The sequence below is a fragment of the Bufo gargarizans genome, unplaced genomic scaffold (assembly GCF_014858855.1).
Source record: "Bufo gargarizans isolate SCDJY-AF-19 unplaced genomic scaffold, ASM1485885v1 original_scaffold_976_pilon, whole genome shotgun sequence".
Taxonomy (NCBI): domain Eukaryota; kingdom Metazoa; phylum Chordata; class Amphibia; order Anura; family Bufonidae; genus Bufo; species Bufo gargarizans.
Window position 1 is genome coordinate 231388 of NW_025334779.1, and position 17043 is coordinate 248430.

The 17043-nt window shown below is 43.7% G+C and overlaps 1 protein-coding gene across 2 annotated transcripts in view; it reads right to left on the reverse strand.

Moving 5' to 3' along the window:
• The window catches only part of AXDND1 (axonemal dynein light chain domain containing 1), a 56283-nt gene extending 43725 nt beyond the window's left edge, over positions 1-12558 (reverse strand). For both annotated transcript variants that reach the window (XM_044275216.1, XM_044275215.1), the window contains exons 1-3: positions 12417-12558; positions 5522-5700; positions 4228-4328 (exon numbers count right to left, since the gene is read on the reverse strand). In XM_044275216.1, the coding sequence (XP_044131151.1) occupies positions 4228-4328; positions 5522-5700; positions 12417-12492 (356 nt within the window). In that variant the 5' untranslated portion in view covers positions 12493-12558. The remainder of the gene's footprint in view (positions 1-4227; positions 4329-5521; positions 5701-12416) is intronic.
• Between the last annotated feature and the right edge of the window lie 4485 nt (positions 12559-17043).

The window sequence follows — 17043 nt, forward strand, 5'->3', positions numbered from 1 at the left end:
TCTCATTGATAATCACTTTGCGATAACTCATGGTTTCCAGGTGTGCGCTTTGAGAAAGGATATTCCTGTGTTTTCTATCGATTCCGCTCCACTTTCTCAGAAGTCATTAAAGGGCATAGTTCACAATATCCGTTTAATTGTGAGTGATGCTCATGTTGAGGATGTGTCATGTTTCGTCCTTAGCGGTTTGCCGACTCCTCTAGTGTTGGGGCTACCCTGGCTCACTAAACATAACCCCACCATTGATTGGCAAGCAAGGCAAATAAATGGTTGGAGTGACTTTTGCAGAGAGAATTGCCTCACGACATCTGTTTCTGAGGTTGCTACTAAGACTGTACCATCTTTTCTCTCTGAATTTTCGGATGTCTTCTCTGAGAGTGGAGTTCAGGATTTGCCCCCGCACAGGGAGTACGATTGCCCTATTAATCTCATCCCAGACGCCAAGCTGCCTAAATCTCGTTTATACAATCTTTCCCAACCTGAGAGGATCGCTATGCGTACTTATATCTCTGAGAGTCTGAGAAAGGGACACATACGACCCTCAAAGTCACCTGTTGCCGCTGGTTTTTTCTTTGTTAAGAAAAAAGATGGTTCTTTAAGACCTTGTCTGGATTTCAGGGAGCTGAACAATATCACAATTCGTGACCCTTATCCGCTTCCTCTGATCCCGGACCTGTTTAACCAGGTTGTTGGGGCTAAAGTCTTTTCCAAATTAGATTTAAGAGGGGCATACAACCTGGTCAGGGTCAGAGAAGGGGACGAATGGAAGACGGCCTTCAATACCCCTGAGGGCCATTTTGAGAATTTGGTTATGCCTTTTGGGTTGATGAATGCCCCAGCCGTTTTTCAGCATTTCGTGAACAGCATTTTTTATCATTTGATGGGAAAATTTGTATTGGTGTATTTGGATGACATTTTGATTTTTTCTCCCGATTTCAAAACTCATAAGGAACATTTACGTCAGGTCTTGCTCATCCTGCGGGAGAATAAACTATATGCGAAACTGGAAAAATGTGTGTTTGCGGTTCCAGAAATTCAATTTCTGGGGTTTCTTCTCTCCGCTTCTGGTTTTCGCATGGACCCCGAGAAGGTCCGCGCTGTGCTTGAGTGGATGCTTCCTGAGAATCAAAAGGCGCTGATGCGTTTTTTGGGCTTTGCCAATTATTACAGGAAGTTCATTTTGAATTATTCTTCTATTGTTAAACCACTCACTGATATGACCAGAAAGGGGGTAGATTTTTCTTCTTGGTCAGTAGAGGCGCGTAAGGCCTTTTCTGATATCAAGGAGAGTTTTGCTTCCGCTCCCATCTTGGTGCAACCTGATGTTTCATTACCCTTCATAGTTGAGGTTGATGCTTCTGAGGTGGGTGTGGGGGCGGTCTTGTCTCAGGGTTCCTCTCCTGCCAATTGGCGACCGTGTGCCTTTTTCTCAAGAAAACTCTCCTCCGCAGAGAGAAATTACGATGTGGGAGATAGGGAATTGTTGGCCATCAAGTTGGCTTTTGAGGAATGGCGCCATTGGCTAGAGGGGGCCAGACACCCTATTACCGTATTTACTGACCATAAAAATCTGGCCTACTTGGAGTCAGCCAAGCGTCTGAACCCGAGACAGGCCAGATGGTCGTTGTTCTTTTCTAGGTTTAATTTTGTTGTCACGTTCCGCCCTGGAGTTAAGAATGTGAAGGCAGATGCCCTGTCACGTTGTTTTCCGGGAGGCGGGAATTTTGAAGACCCGGGTCCCATTTTGGCTGAAGGTGTGGTGGTCTCTGCTCTTTTTCCTGAATTGGAGGCAGAGGTGCAGGCAGCCCAGTCAGAGGCTCCTGATCTTTGTCCTCCTGGGAGGTTGTTTGTGCCTCTCGCTTTAAGACACAAGATTTTTAAAGAACACCACGATACGGTCCTTGCTGGGCACCCGGGGGTAAGAGCCACACTGGATCTCATCGCTCGGAGATTCTGGTGGCCTGCGCTTCGTAAGTCGGTTGAGGGTTTTGTGGCAGCCTGCGAGACTTGCGCTCGTGCCAAGGTCCCTCATTCACGGCCATCAGGTCCTCTCCTTCCCTTACCCATTCCTTCCCGTCCTTGGACACATCTGTCCATGGACTTTATCACGGACCTGCCTCGTTCCTCGGGGAAGACTGTGATTCTGGTGGTGGTGGACCGTTTTAGCAAAATGGTGCATTTCATCCCTTTTCCTGGTTTGCCCAATGCTAAGACGCTGGCGCAGGCATTTGTTGATCACATTGTCAAGTTGCACGGTATTCCTTCAGACATAGTCTCTGATAGGGGCACGCAGTTTGTTTCCAGATTCTGGAAGGCTTTCTGTTCTCGCTTGGGGGTTCGGTTGTCATTCTCTTCTGCTTTCCACCCGCAGTCGAATGGCCAGACAGAGCGCGTCAATCAGAATCTGGAGACATATCTGCGTTGTTTTGTGGCGGAGAATCAAGAGGATTGGTGTTCTTTTTTGTCCCTTGCTGAGTTTGCTTTAAATAACCGTCGTCAGGAGTCCTCTGATAAGTCACCATTTTTTGGTGCATATGGGTTTCATCCACAGTTTGGGACTTTCTCGGGAGAGGGGTCTTCTGGTTTACCTGATGAGGACAGATTCTCCTCGTCTTTGTCATCTATTTGGCAAAAGATTCAAGAGAATCTAAAGAGCATGAGTGAGAGATATAAGCGTGTGGCTGATAAGAGACGTGTGCTTGGTCCGGACCTGAATGTTGGTGATCTGGTGTGGTTGTCTACCAAGAATATCAAATTGAAGGTTCCCTCCTGGAAGTTGGGTCCTAGGTTTATTGGGCCTTACAAAATCCTGTCTGTCATCAATCCTGTTGCATACCGTCTTGATCTTCCTCAGACTTGGAAGATCCATAATGTTTTTCATAAGTCCTTATTGAAACCTTATGTTCAACCCATTGTACCCTCGCCTTTGCCTCCTCCTCCGATTATGGTTGATGGGAATCTTGAATTCCAGGTCTCTAGGATTGTGGATTCTCGTCTTGTCCGCGGTTCTCTTCAGTACCTTGTTCAGTGGGAGGGGTATGGTCCTGAGGAGAGGATGTGGGTCCCAGTGACGGACATTAAGGCCTCTCGTCTCATCAGGGCATTCCATAGGTCCCATCCTGAGAAGGTGGGCTCTGAGTGTCCGGAGTCCACTCGTAGAGGGAGGGGTACTGTCACAACCAGACAGCTGAGAAGCTCTGACAGAGGCCTTTCAGAACCTCCTCCTTGAATTTCTGTGTTGTGGTATTCAGCTCCTCCTCTCGTCAGCCTCTCTCAGCTGTCATGTCTTAATTGCTTCCCTTTAAATGCCTCCTCAGAATGCTTTTCTGAGCGGCTTATATTTCCTCCTGGAGTGTGTGTGCACGCTGATCTGTCCTCCTCTTTGCTTCAAAGCTAAGTGTACTTTTATATGTTTATATCTGTTTGCTGGATCCCAGATGACCCTGACTCCCTCCGTGTCTTGTGTAGGGAGCCGGTGGTCGTGTCCCCTCACTATTGTAGGGTGCTCAGGGCTTTATAGTCAAGGTTCGTGGATATGCAAACCTCCACCATTAGGATCTTTGCATAGGCTGAGCAGCCAGGGAAAGTGCCAGGTCTTCTGCAGGGGTCTCCCTTGGTTCCTTAGTTTTTGGATCCAGCGAGTCGTTTATACATGTTGCTTTGCCTTGTTACCTGTACACATTCCGTGACAGTAGGGGACAGAAGGAAGTGAGCATGACTGCAGAATCAGACTACACAGGGTATGTTTGTAGTCTGTTACTGTGAAACCCATAGATCTGCATAGAAGCTGTAGACACTGACCGAAAACAAATATAGCTGACCTCAGCACTTGGCTTTATTTGTCAGTCCCACAGACTTCGGATGAGGAGGCAGCCTGCATGGTCGACCACCACTTCATTCAAACAGGGAACATGGGATCCCCATTCCGGCGATCGGTGGGGGTGGCACCACCACTGATCTAATAGTTATCACCTACCCAATGAAAAAGAGCCAATTGCTTATGAGTGGAATACCCCTGTAGGTCCTCCAAATCTGGGGGCAAGAAGGGTTATGGTGACGTGATCAAGAACCAGACAGGTGCTCCAATGTATTTCTGCTAGGCAGCCTCTTCTGTGTATTTTCTTTTTTGTTGTACGTATATTATATGAAGATTTTTGTTGTTGATAAGCAAAAAATAAAAGGTAGGATGCTAAAACGGATATACATTTCACAGGACAGCTGTCTTACCTCCCTGCCCCTGTCAAACAAACAGGCTGGTCAGTCAGGTGCTTAAATCTATTTCTGCGAAAAGGATGATGCCAGACCTGATCCGTGGCACGGAGGTAACCCTAAAACAAAGACAAATCAGCTTTAACTTTACCTAGCCCACAGTGTATCAGGCAATCTGACAACAGTTAAATAATAAAATATTTAATAATGTAAAATATAAACACAATAGAACAATTGGAATATCTCCAATCCCGGCTGTTGTAGCAGGGTCTCAGCTGCTCCCGATCCCTTACTGTACGGCATGGGTGGAAATTACCCACAGCCCACTCTATACTATTACACCACAGGACTGGGGTTCAACACACTTTGTACAAAAAGAATTGTTCCATCTTGTAAGATCCCGAAGCTCAGATACAGTGAGGGACACCTGGTGATCAATAACATAGTCACCAAGAAAAAAACAGAAAGTGGCATGAAGAAATTCAGCTTCACGGCAAATCAAATTTATTCAGAAATTCAGATCAAAGTCCACTTCATGAACTTAGATTCGCTCAACACTAAACATGTCCTATTCTTGTCCATTTTGCAGAAAACAATATGCATTTTTAACATAGGGCAGGAAAATGCGGAACGCACACGGCCAATATCTATGTTTTCCAGATCGTGTAAGGGTAATTTCACACTTGTGTTTTTCTTTTCCGGCATAGAGTTACGTCCTAGGGGCTCTATACCGGAAAATACCTGATCAGGCATATCCCCATGCATTCTGAATAGAGAGCAATCCGTTCAGGATGCATCAGGATGTCTTCAGTTCAGTCATCAGGACTTGCCTGAATGCTGGATCCGGCATTTTTTTTCCATAGGAATGTATTAGTGCCGGATCCGGCATTCAAAATACCGGAATGCTGGATCCGCCCTTCCAGTCTGCGCATGCGCAGACCGAAAAAAAGGTAGAATAAATAAATGCCAGATCCGTTTTGCCGGATGACACCATAGGAATGTATTAGTGCCGGATCCATATTGTATTAGTGCCGGATTCAAAATACCGGAATGCCGGATCCGTCCTTCCGGTCTTCAAATGCCAGATCTGTTTTGCCGGATGACACCGGAAAGACGGATCCGGCATTTCAATACATTTTTCTGACTGATCAGGCATTTTTCAGACTGATCAGGATCCTGATCAGTCTTACAAATGCCATTAGTTGGCATACGTTTTGCCGGATCTGGCAGGCAGTCCCGGCGACAGAACTGCTTGCCGGATCACTCTGCCGCAAGTGTGAAAGTAGCCTAACATACATACGCCTCTATGCACCTTTGCATCTTTAAGATGTCTAGTTTTCTTCACTTGACCCAGTTCAGGTTTCTCAATCCCTTGTGCAGTTGAAGTAAGAATTTGAAGGATTTCATCTGGTATAAAGTCACTCTGTTCACACGTAGAAAAGGGCTGAAGTCGTTCCAGAGCGTTGTGTTTGTCCTGAACATGCACTAAATCTAGGCAAAAACACAACAGAGACAGGTTAGAAGATATGTAAAGGGAATGTCCCTCAAAAATTATTCTCCATTTTTCATGCCATCACCTGGGTATGAATAATTTTGTAATTGGATGGAATAAAAAAAATGTGTACAGCTACTGAGTTATTCAATAAATTCTGTCTGTACAGCGCCACCTGCTGTTTGTTCTTTTCCTTATTTTTCTGTCCACCTTGCTGAGGTGGTCGCACATGTTCAGTTCCATCCTTTAACTGCCGCAAGTTGTATCTAATGTTATAAGATGTGATAGTTACAGGGAGAGAGCTGAAGTATAAAGGGCATTCTCTCTAAGCTGTCACAGGGAGAAAGCTGCAGCAGAAGGGACACACACCCTTGGGCTGTGTGTCCATTTTGTTTTTGTGGATTTCGTTTGCGGTCCGTATGCGGAACTATTCATTTCAATGGTTACGCAACAAAAAACGGAATATACTTTGTACACATTCCGTTTCCGTATTTCCGTTCTGCTGAAAGATAGAACTTGTACTATTTTTGACCGCAAATAACGATCCGTGGCTCCATTCAAGTCAATGGGTCCACCAAAAAAACGGAATGCATACGGAAATGCATCCGTATGTCTCCCGTATCGGTTCCGTTTTTGAGGAACCATAACCATCTATTAAAAATGTTATGCCCAGCCCAATTTTTTTATGTACTTACTGTTTATACGTTATTATGCTTCCGTTTCCGATCTGCAAAAAACGGATCACAAACGGAAACCAAACGAAGTGGAAACACTACTGAAACAAAAAATGGTAAAACGGATCCGTGAAAAACGGACTGCAAAATACTGAAAAAGTCATACGGTCGTGTGCAAGAGGCCTTATAAAGAGATTGTCATGTATGATGGCAGTTTTTTTATTTTGTACATCAATCATAGGATAATCCCTTTAAGGGTATTACCATCTATCTCAGTCATTCATGGCTGAGATTGGAATAGTCATCCTATGTGGTGGCCAGGGTGGCCGGAAATTTGGACGCACTCTTTTCATAGCTCCTATTCACTCCCATTTGCTCGAATGGTTCCATAACTCCAGCAAAATGTGAAAGTGTTACTTTCTTGAATTCACCTGACCATTTTGTTAAAAGCAACTTGTAGTGAACCGCTCCAGTAAGAGACGATGAGCCCTGACATTCATAAGGACTCGCCTCCCCCATAACAGTCAGTGGCGGGGGCAGCAAAGTCCTGGCGAATATCAAAATTTAAGGGTCCTGCAAAATCCGTACTGATCTGGCAACGTCTTCATGTGGATTTGTTGCAAATTTTGCTGCCGATTTTGTGCAAAATCCTCAACAATTTTTTTTTTTCAGCAGTGTGCATGAGATAGTACTGTAACGTGTGCGCGTCCACAACGGGTAAACTGCGATGTGTCCGCCAACATCCGTGCGGTTGCTGCAGACCTATTCAACTTGAATGGGTCCGTCATCCATCCGCACTGCTTAAAAAACTGAACATGTTCTATTTTTTGTGGTGCGGAGGCACGGAGAGAAACCCCACGGAAGAATGGGTCAGCATCCGTCATGCTGTGCACAAATGGCCAGGGCCCATATATTGCGGACCCGGGCTGACACACGTTCGTGTGCATCAGCCCTTAAAGAGGTGTTATGGTATGTATGTTTTATTATATGCAAATGAGCCTTTAGAAGCAACAGGGGCGTTGTCATTACACCTAGAGGCTCTGCTCTCTCTGCAACTATCGCATCCTCTGCACTTGGATTGACAAGACCAGGCAGTAAAAATGTCATAACCCCTGGCCCTGTCAATCCAAGTGCAGAGGGTGCGGCAGTTGCAGAGAGAGCAGAGCCTCTAGGTGTAAAGGCAACGCCCCCGTTGCTCCTAGAGGCTCATTTGCATATATCATAACATCATTTTTCTCAGCAACGTGGGCACATATCAACATGGGACTAACACAGATGCCTTCAGCTGCCGAGCGCACATGTAACAGGTCAGCCGGTGTCATATACAGTACAGCTTTTTGGAGCCAAAGCCAGAAGAGGATCCAGCAGGAAGGAGAAGTAGAAGTCCTTCCTTTATATTTCTCATTCCCTTTCAAGGCTTTGACTCAAATAACGGAATCAAAAATTGCCACAAAACACCCGGGTCACAAACAATTGTTTTTAGGAAACAAAAGTTGCATTTTTTTTTTTAAAGGGAACCTGTCACTGGGATTTTGTGTATAGAGCTGAGGACATGGATTGCTAGATGGCCGCTAGCACATCCGCAATACCCAGTCCCCATAGCTCTGTGTGCTTTAATTGTGTATAAAAACCGATTTGATACATATGCAAATTAACCTGAGATGAGTCAGAGCTTGAAAATATGACTCTTCTCTGGTCACACAAGTAAGATATGACTCTTTTATGTTAATTTGCATATGTATCAAATCGTAGTTTTTTTTTACACAATAAAAGCACACAGAGCTATGGGGACTGGGTATTGCGGATGTGCTAGCGGCGATCTAGCAACCCATGTCCTCAGCTCTATACCTAAAATCCCGGTGACAGGTTCCCTTTAACATACTCCAAGTTTGTTTGCATGCAGAAAAGTCACATAAAATCCACACCAAAATTGCATAAAAATGCACATAAGACCTCATGCACACAAACGTATTTTGTTTCCGTGTCCATTCCGTTTTTTTTTTGCAGATAGGATGCAGACCCATTCATTTCAATGGGTGCGCAAAAAATGCGTGTGCTATCTGCATCCGTGTGTCAGTTCCGTAGCCCCACAAAAAAGATATAACATGTCCTATTCTTGTCCGTTTTGTGGGCAAGGATAGGCATTGTTACAATGGATCCGCAAAAAAAAAAAAAAACGGATGCCATACGGATGTCATCTGTTTTTTTTTTTTGCGGGTCCGCAATTTGCGGACCGCAAAACACATACGGTCATGTGCATGTAGCCTAAATCTGCACCATTTATTTACCGTTTTTTGGGGGGGCCTTTTTATGTGTTTTTTTTTTTATTGCAGATGTTTTGATATTTTAACAACTCCATTGAAATTTGTCTTCTGCAAAATGAACATCCACGCATGCCGAAAGCACAGGGATGACTGCGGACTGCTGACCCATTGAAGTCAATGGGTCTGCAAAAAAAACGCAGACGGCACACTGCATCCACGGTTTGTAGACAGCACAATTCTTAGGGTCGTGTGTATGAGGCCTCATCAGTTCTAGCGGTTGGTGGAAGAATGTACTTAATAAGGCTGGAAACACACATGCAGATGACAGAAGTGGATCCAGTAAGAAGGAGAAATCCTTCTAATATGTATCCTATTACTTTTGAACTCACTCCTGGCTTTCCCTCAAAAACTGCCTGTGTGAATTTAGCCTAAGGCCTCATGTACCAGCCGTGCCCAATTTTTCTCACTCGCATCAACGGAAGGGAATATTAGCGACAAGAATGGGACGAGCGGTGAGTTTTGAAGAATGGGAACACGGGGGCCATTAAAAAAAAATATAAAAAAAATAATAATGTTGTGCATGGCCTCACTAAATTGTATGGGTAAGTGTGCCATAAATTTTAAAAATTGTCAGAACGTGAAAAGGGTACATGCACACAGCAGTGTCATTTATGCAGATTTTCATGCATTTTTGCTGTGTTTCTGCACTACTGTAAATCCGCCCCTAAATCTGTACGTGTTAGGGTCCATTCACACGTCCGTAAGTGTTCTGCGGATCCGCAAATCGCGGATCCGCAAAACACAGACACTGGCAATGTGCATTCCGCAATTTGCGGACCACACATTGCCGGCAATATAATAGAAAATGCCTAATCTTGCCTGCAATTGCGGACAAGAATAGGACATGTTCTATTTTTTTGCGGAAACGGAAGCACGGATGCGGAAGTGCGGATCCGCAAATGCGGATGCGGACAGTACATTCCGGCCTCATTGAAAATGAATGGGTCTGCACCTGTTCCGCAAAATTGCAGAACGGATGCGGACCCATTTTGCGGACGTGTGAATAGACCCTTAGGCTACATGCACATGACCGTGACGTTTTTAGCGGTCCGCAAAAAACAGAAACCACCCGTGTGCCTTCCGCAATTTGTGGAACGGAACGGGCGGCCATTGATATAACTGCCTGTTCTTGTCCGTTTTGCAGACAAGAATAAGACATGTTATTTTTTTTATGGGGCCGCAGAACGGAGCAACGGATGTGGACAGCACACGGAGTGCTGTCTGCATCTTTTGCAGCCCCATTGAAGTGAATGGGTCCGCATCCAAGCCGCCAAAACGGCGGCTCGGATGCGGACCCATACAACGGCCGTGTGAATGGACCCTTACTTGTGGATTTTGCCGCAGATCCGCCCCTCATCTCACACTTTGCATAGCAAAGGATGAATCCTGCACAAACCATTAACACGCTGTGGATTTTAAATCTGCACTGAAAACGTCCGTGCTGTGTAGATGAGACTTTGTTAATCTCTTCTCCTTAGGGCTCATGCACACGATCGGTCCAAAAATTGCAGATCTGGAAAACACGGATACCGGCCGAGTGCATCCTGTATTTTGCGGAACGGAACGTCCCCCCCCCCCCCCACAGAACAGTCCTATCGTTCTCCATAATGAGGACAATAATAGGACATGTTCTATTTTTTGCGGAGCGGCCATGCGGACACGGAATGGAGACAGAATGGACACTGAAAAAAATATGTTTGTGTGCATGAGCCCTTAGCTGGTACTGTATTACACCACGGATTTTTCAAATGAAGATCCGCCTGTAATAAGCATCGTGGGTCTAAGGGTGGACCGTTCAGTGCGTTCCAGACCAATATCCGCATGAAATGCGTGTCAGAGCCAACAAGCCACTGTTTTAAATGGGAATCTGGGCTGCCGTTCGCAGAGCCGCAGTTTTCTTTCACAGAGATTTGAAATTCACATCATGACCAGTGACGGCCAGTTCGCATTATTCGCTAGCGAACACATGCGGGCTGCCATCTTTTTTCACAAGTCCGGCGAGGCACAGGTAAGCCCTTTCCTGTGCCTGTGTGGGGAGCCGGTCTGAAAACAAATGCGGTCACCGGGAGCAGGCAGTTCCGAGAACAGCCCGATGAAGGCCCCCGGTGGCTGTTCTCGGAACTGCCTGCTCCCGCTGACTGCACTTGTTTTCAGACCGACTCGCGCACATGCACAGGTCAGGGCTTACCTGTGCCTCGCCGGACTTGTGAAAAAAGATGGCTGCTCGCATATGTTCGCGGGCGAATAATGTGAACTGGCCATCACTGGTCATGACGTGACACGTCTCTCGTTGTTGTGGAATCCACAGGAAACTTGTGCAGAAATCGTGGCTGGGTGGCTGCGCACAGATTGGCCCCAGTGAATGGTCTGCTACACCACAAACGGCCAATCTGTGGGAGAACCCAATGACTGACTCCGTTGATTGAAAGTGGCGCGGTTAGATGCAGAGACAATTTGACCCCTTCCTGACTGCCTAATGTAAATATACGTCAGATATTTAAAGATGGCGCCCACTCGCAAGCGCCATACCCGCCGGGTGTCTGCTATTTTAAACAGCAGACACCTGGGGCTAATGTATGCGATCGGCAATAACGTCAATCACACACATTTAGCCTCCATGAAATCTGGGAGCTAGAAAACCTGGCTGTGCAAAGGCTCCCCCGAGCGGGGATCAGGGGAGCTGGATGGTGAGCGCGGCAGCCTTGGTCCTCCTGAATGATCCGATGCTGCCGCACATTAGTTCCTATGAAGCCTCCAGAACAACATAGTGTAATCCCCATAGACGCCAACACTAATGCACTGGAGTCTTTGAGAAAAGCAATCTAATCATTGCTTGTTCAAGTTCCCTAGCAGAACACTAAAAAAGTGTAAAAAAAAAACAAAAAAGTTTTTTTTTTAAATATTAAAAAATAAAATAAAAACTTAAATCACTGAACAATTAAAATTTAAATACACAAACAAATTAAAAAATAAACATCATGGACAGACACCAGTACTATTAAAATATAAAAAATGTTTATCCCAGGCATAATGGAAAAAAGATAAAAATGTTGTCATTTTGTCATTTCAATTCCCTCCCAAAATTTTATAAAAAGTGATCAAAAAGTCACACACACCCCAAAATATCAATGAAAAGTACAGATCGTCCTGCAACAAACGAGCCCTCGCACAGCTCCGTACACATAACAATAAAAAAAGGCTTACTATGGCGATGCAAGGAAAAAAGTGTTTTTTTTTCCCCAAAGATTTCATTTTTTCCCCTCAAGTATTAAAACACAAGACAAACTATATAAATGTGGCATTGCTGTAATGGTACTGACCCGGAGAATGAAATTAATGAGTCAATTTTATTGCCTAAGAAATGCTGTAAAAACAAAAGCCATAAAAGGAGGAAATGTTTTTAGTTTTTTTTTTTTATAATTCCACACAGTTGGAATTCCTTTTCTAGCATCCCACTACATTGTATGCAACCGTAAATGGTGACATTGGAAAATACAACTTGTCCCACAAAAAACAAGCCCCCATATGGCTATGTGAACGGAAAAATAAAAAAGTTATAGCTTCGGGAAGGCAGAGAGCAAAAAACGAAAATGAAAACAAAAAATGGCCCGTCCTGAAGGGGTTAATTATGGAAAAAAGAAAGTAAAAACACACAAATTTGGCTTTGTCTCCATCATGGCCCCAGCTCAGCTCCACACACAATGACACTGACTGTACCTGCACCGCCGCAGACCGCTCTCTGTCCGGGGGGAATGGGCCCCACAGATAGTGGAGGGCCCTCAGACACTGACATGACTGCACAGCTCCCGGGTCACGTCCTAGGACATTACACCCAGATTCCTGCACACAGATCACTGACAGTCCCTGCTCAGACGCCTGGGGGTCTCCATGACAACGCTCCGCCCGGTTGTCATAGCCACCACAACAGGCGGCTCGCTAACAGGAAGAAGTTCACACTGCACGCCGGATCCGTCAGTTTTAACCCTTTGGAGCGTCCCCATTCTCCTTTCATGTATTACGGAGGGTCAAATACAGGAACACATTATACAGACATGTACCGGAGAAACACAGGAGCGCTCCGGAACCTAGTGCAAGCGCGCCATCTGCAGGCAGAAATAGCTATGTTCACTATATTCTACAGCTCATAGAGCTCCCCCTGCTGGTCACAATATGACTGTATCTGTATGTTAATCTTTTACGTGATGATCGTGCTCCATCTGGTGGCAACACAATAAAATACACAGGTGATCTATCTATCTATACATCTATCTATCTATCTATCTATCTATCTATCTATCTATCTATCTATCTATACATCTATCTTATATCTGTAAATCTATCTAATCATCTTCTTCTATCTACTGTATATCTGTCTGGCTATCCACATGTGCCGATAGGAATATACACACTCACACATAAACCCATCATTAGATAATTAATCAGTACAGATTACAGTTCCATGAACACACAGTAGTCCATGTCTATACATAATAATTCATAGAGAACCTAAATAATTTTGATAGAATTAGATAAATGTGACACATTTGCATTTATCCCTAATTACCTCTTATTCGGATGTTATCACATTCTCTGTCATCAGTCTCCTTATCACTTTTGTTCATTATACTTACAATTCAGGAGACTTCACCCTTAGGCCTCTTTCACACGGGCGTCAGTTTTTTTGCCCGGATAAGAGGCGGGTGCGTTGCGGGAAAATGCGCGATTTTTCCGCGCGAGTGCAAAACATTGTCATGCGTTTTGCACTCGCGTGAGAAAAGTCGCGCATGTTTGGTACCCAAACCCGAACTTCTTCACAGAAGTTCGGGTCTGGGATTGGTGTTCTGTAGATTGTATTATTTTCCCTTATACCATGGTTATAAGGGAAAATAATAGCATTCTGACTACAGAATGCATAGTATAATAGGGCTGGAGGGGTTAAAAAAAAATAAAAAATAATTTAATTCACCTTAGTCCACTTGATCGCGGAGCCAGGCATCTCCTTGTGTCTCCTTTGTTGAATAGGACCTGTGGTGAGTATTAAATAGAGGTAAAGGACCTTTGATGACGTCACTCCGGTCATCACATGGTCTTTTACCATGGTGAATCACTATGGTAAAAGATCATGTGACGTACCATGTGATGACCGGAGTGACGTCATCAAAGGTCCTTTACCTCTATTTAATACTCACCACAGGTCCTAGTCAACAAAGGAGACACAAGGAGATGCCGGGCTCCGCGATCAAGTGGACTAAGGTGAATTAAATTATTTTTTATTTTTTTAACCCCTCCAGCGCTGTTTTACTTCTGTATTCAGAATGCTATTATTTTCCCTTATAACCATGTTATAAGGGAAAATAATACAGTGAATAGACTGTCACCTTGCAACCATGTGTGAAAATCGCACCGCATCCGCACTTGCTTGCGGATGCTATACGATTTTCACACACCCCATTCACTTCTATGGGGCCTGCGTCACGTGAAAATCGCACAATATAGAGCATGCTGCGATTTTCACTCAACGCACAAGTGATGCGTGAAAATCACCGCTCATGTGCACAGCCCCATAGAAATGAATGGGTCAGGATTCAGTGCGGGTGCCATACGTTCACCTCACGCATCGCACCCGCACGGAAAACTCGCCCGTGTGAAAGGGGCCTTACATTAGCTGCAGGCAGTGGCGTAGCTTGAGTGCGTGAGTGCGGGGGAGGGTGGAGTGGGGGTTCTTGCTACAGCCGCAAAATTGCAGGGGGCGCAAGGCTGCAGGCACTTCAATGAGGGCCACGGGACCCTCCATTTTTCCCGATATTTATTAATTTTTTTTAATAAGCAGGCCATACTGGGGGCATTATACAAAGGAGGCAATTATTATGACTATAATACAGAGGGGGCCATCATTATTACTATAATACAGAGGGGCTATCATTATTACTATAATACAGAGGGGCCATCATTATTACTATAATACAGAGGGGGCCATCATTATTACTATAATACAGAGGGGGCTATCATTATTACTATAATACAGAGGGGGCCATCATTATTACTATAATACAGAGGGGCCATCATTATTACTATAATACAGAGAGGCCATCATTATTACTATAATACAGAAGGGCCATCATTATTACTATAATACAGAGGGGGCTATCATTATTACTATAATACAGAGAGGCCATCATTATTACTATAATACAGAGGGGGCTATCATTATTACTATAATACAGAGGGGGGCTATCATTATTACTATAATACAGAGGGGGCCATCATTATTACTATAATACAGAGGGGGCTATCATTATTACTATAATACAGAGGGGCTATCATTATTACTATAATACAGAGGGGCCATCATTATTACTATAATACAGAGGGGCCATCATTATTACTATATTACAGAGGGGGCATCATTATTACTATAATACAGAGGGGGCCATCATTATTACTATAATACAGAGGGGCCATCATTATTACTATAATACAGAGGGGGCCATCATTATTACTATAATACAGAGGGGCCATCATTATTACTATAATACAAAGGGGGCCATCATTATTACTATAATACAGAGGGGGCCATCATTATTACTATATTACAGAGGGGGCCATCATTATTACTATAATACAGAGGGGCCATCATTATTACTATAATACAGAGGGGCCATCATTATTACTATAATACAGAGGGGCCATCATTATTACTATAATACAGAGGGGCCATCATTATTACTATAATACAGAGGGGCCATCATTATTACTATAATACAGAGGGGCCATCATTATTACTATAATACAGAGGGGGCCATCATTATTACTATAATACAGAGGGGGCATCATTATTACTATAATACAGAGGGGGGCATCATTATTACTATAATACAGAGGGGGCCATCATTATTACTATAATACAGAGGGGGCCATCATTATTACTATAATACAGAGGGGCCATCATTATTACTATAATACAGAGGGGGCCATCATTATTACTATAATACAGAGGGGGCCATAATTATTACTATAATACAGAGGGGGCCATTATTATTACTATAATACAGAGGGGGCCATCATTATTACTATAATACAGAGAGGCCATCATTATTACTATAAAACAGAAGGGCCATCATTATTACTATATTACAGAGGGGGCCATCATTATTACTATAATACAGAGGGGCCATCATTATTACTATAATACAGAGGGGCCATCATTATTACTATAATACAGAGGGGCCATCATTATTACTATAATACAGAGGGGGCCATCATTATTACTATAATACAGAGGGGGCCATCATTATTACTATAATACAGAGGGGGCCATCATTATTACTATAATACAGAGGGGGGCATCATTATTACTATAATACAGAGGGGCCATCATTATTACTATAATACAGAGCGGCCATCATTATTACTATAATACAGAGGGGGCCATCATTATACTATAATACAGAGGGGGCCATCATTATTACTATAATACAGAGGGGGCCATCATTATTACTATAATACAGAGGGGCCATCATTATTACTATAATACAGAGGGGCCATCATTATTACTATAATACAGAGGGGCCATCATTATTACTATAATACAGATGGGCCATCATTATTACTATAATACAGCAGGGGCCATCATTATTACTATAATACAGAGGGGCCATCATTATTACTATAATACAGAGGGGGCCATCATTATTACTATAATACAGAGGGGGCCATCATTATTACTATAATACAGAGGGGCCATCATTATTACTATAATACAAGAGGGGGCCATCATTATTACTATAATACAGAGGGGGCCATCATTATTACTATAATACAGAGGGGGCTATCATTATTACTATAATACAGAGGGGGCCATCATTATTACTATAATACAGAGGGGGCCATCATTATTACTATAATACAGAGGGGGCCATCATTATTACTATAATACAGAGGGGGCCATCATTATTACTATAATACAGAGGGGCCATCATTATTACTATAATACAGAGGGGGCCATCATTATTACTATAATACAGAGGGGGCCATCATTATTACTATAATACAGAGGGGGCCATCATTATTACTATAATACAGAGGGGCCATCATTATTACTATAATACAGAGGGGGCCATCATTATTACTATAATACAGAGGGGCCATCATTATTACTATAATACAGAGGGGCCATCATTATTACTATAATACAGAGGGCCATCATTATTACTATAATACAGAGGGGGCCATCATTATTACTATAATACAGAGGGGCCATCATTATTACTATAATACAGAGGGGCCATCATTATTACTATAATACAGAGGGGCCATCATTATTACTATAATACAGAGGGGGCCA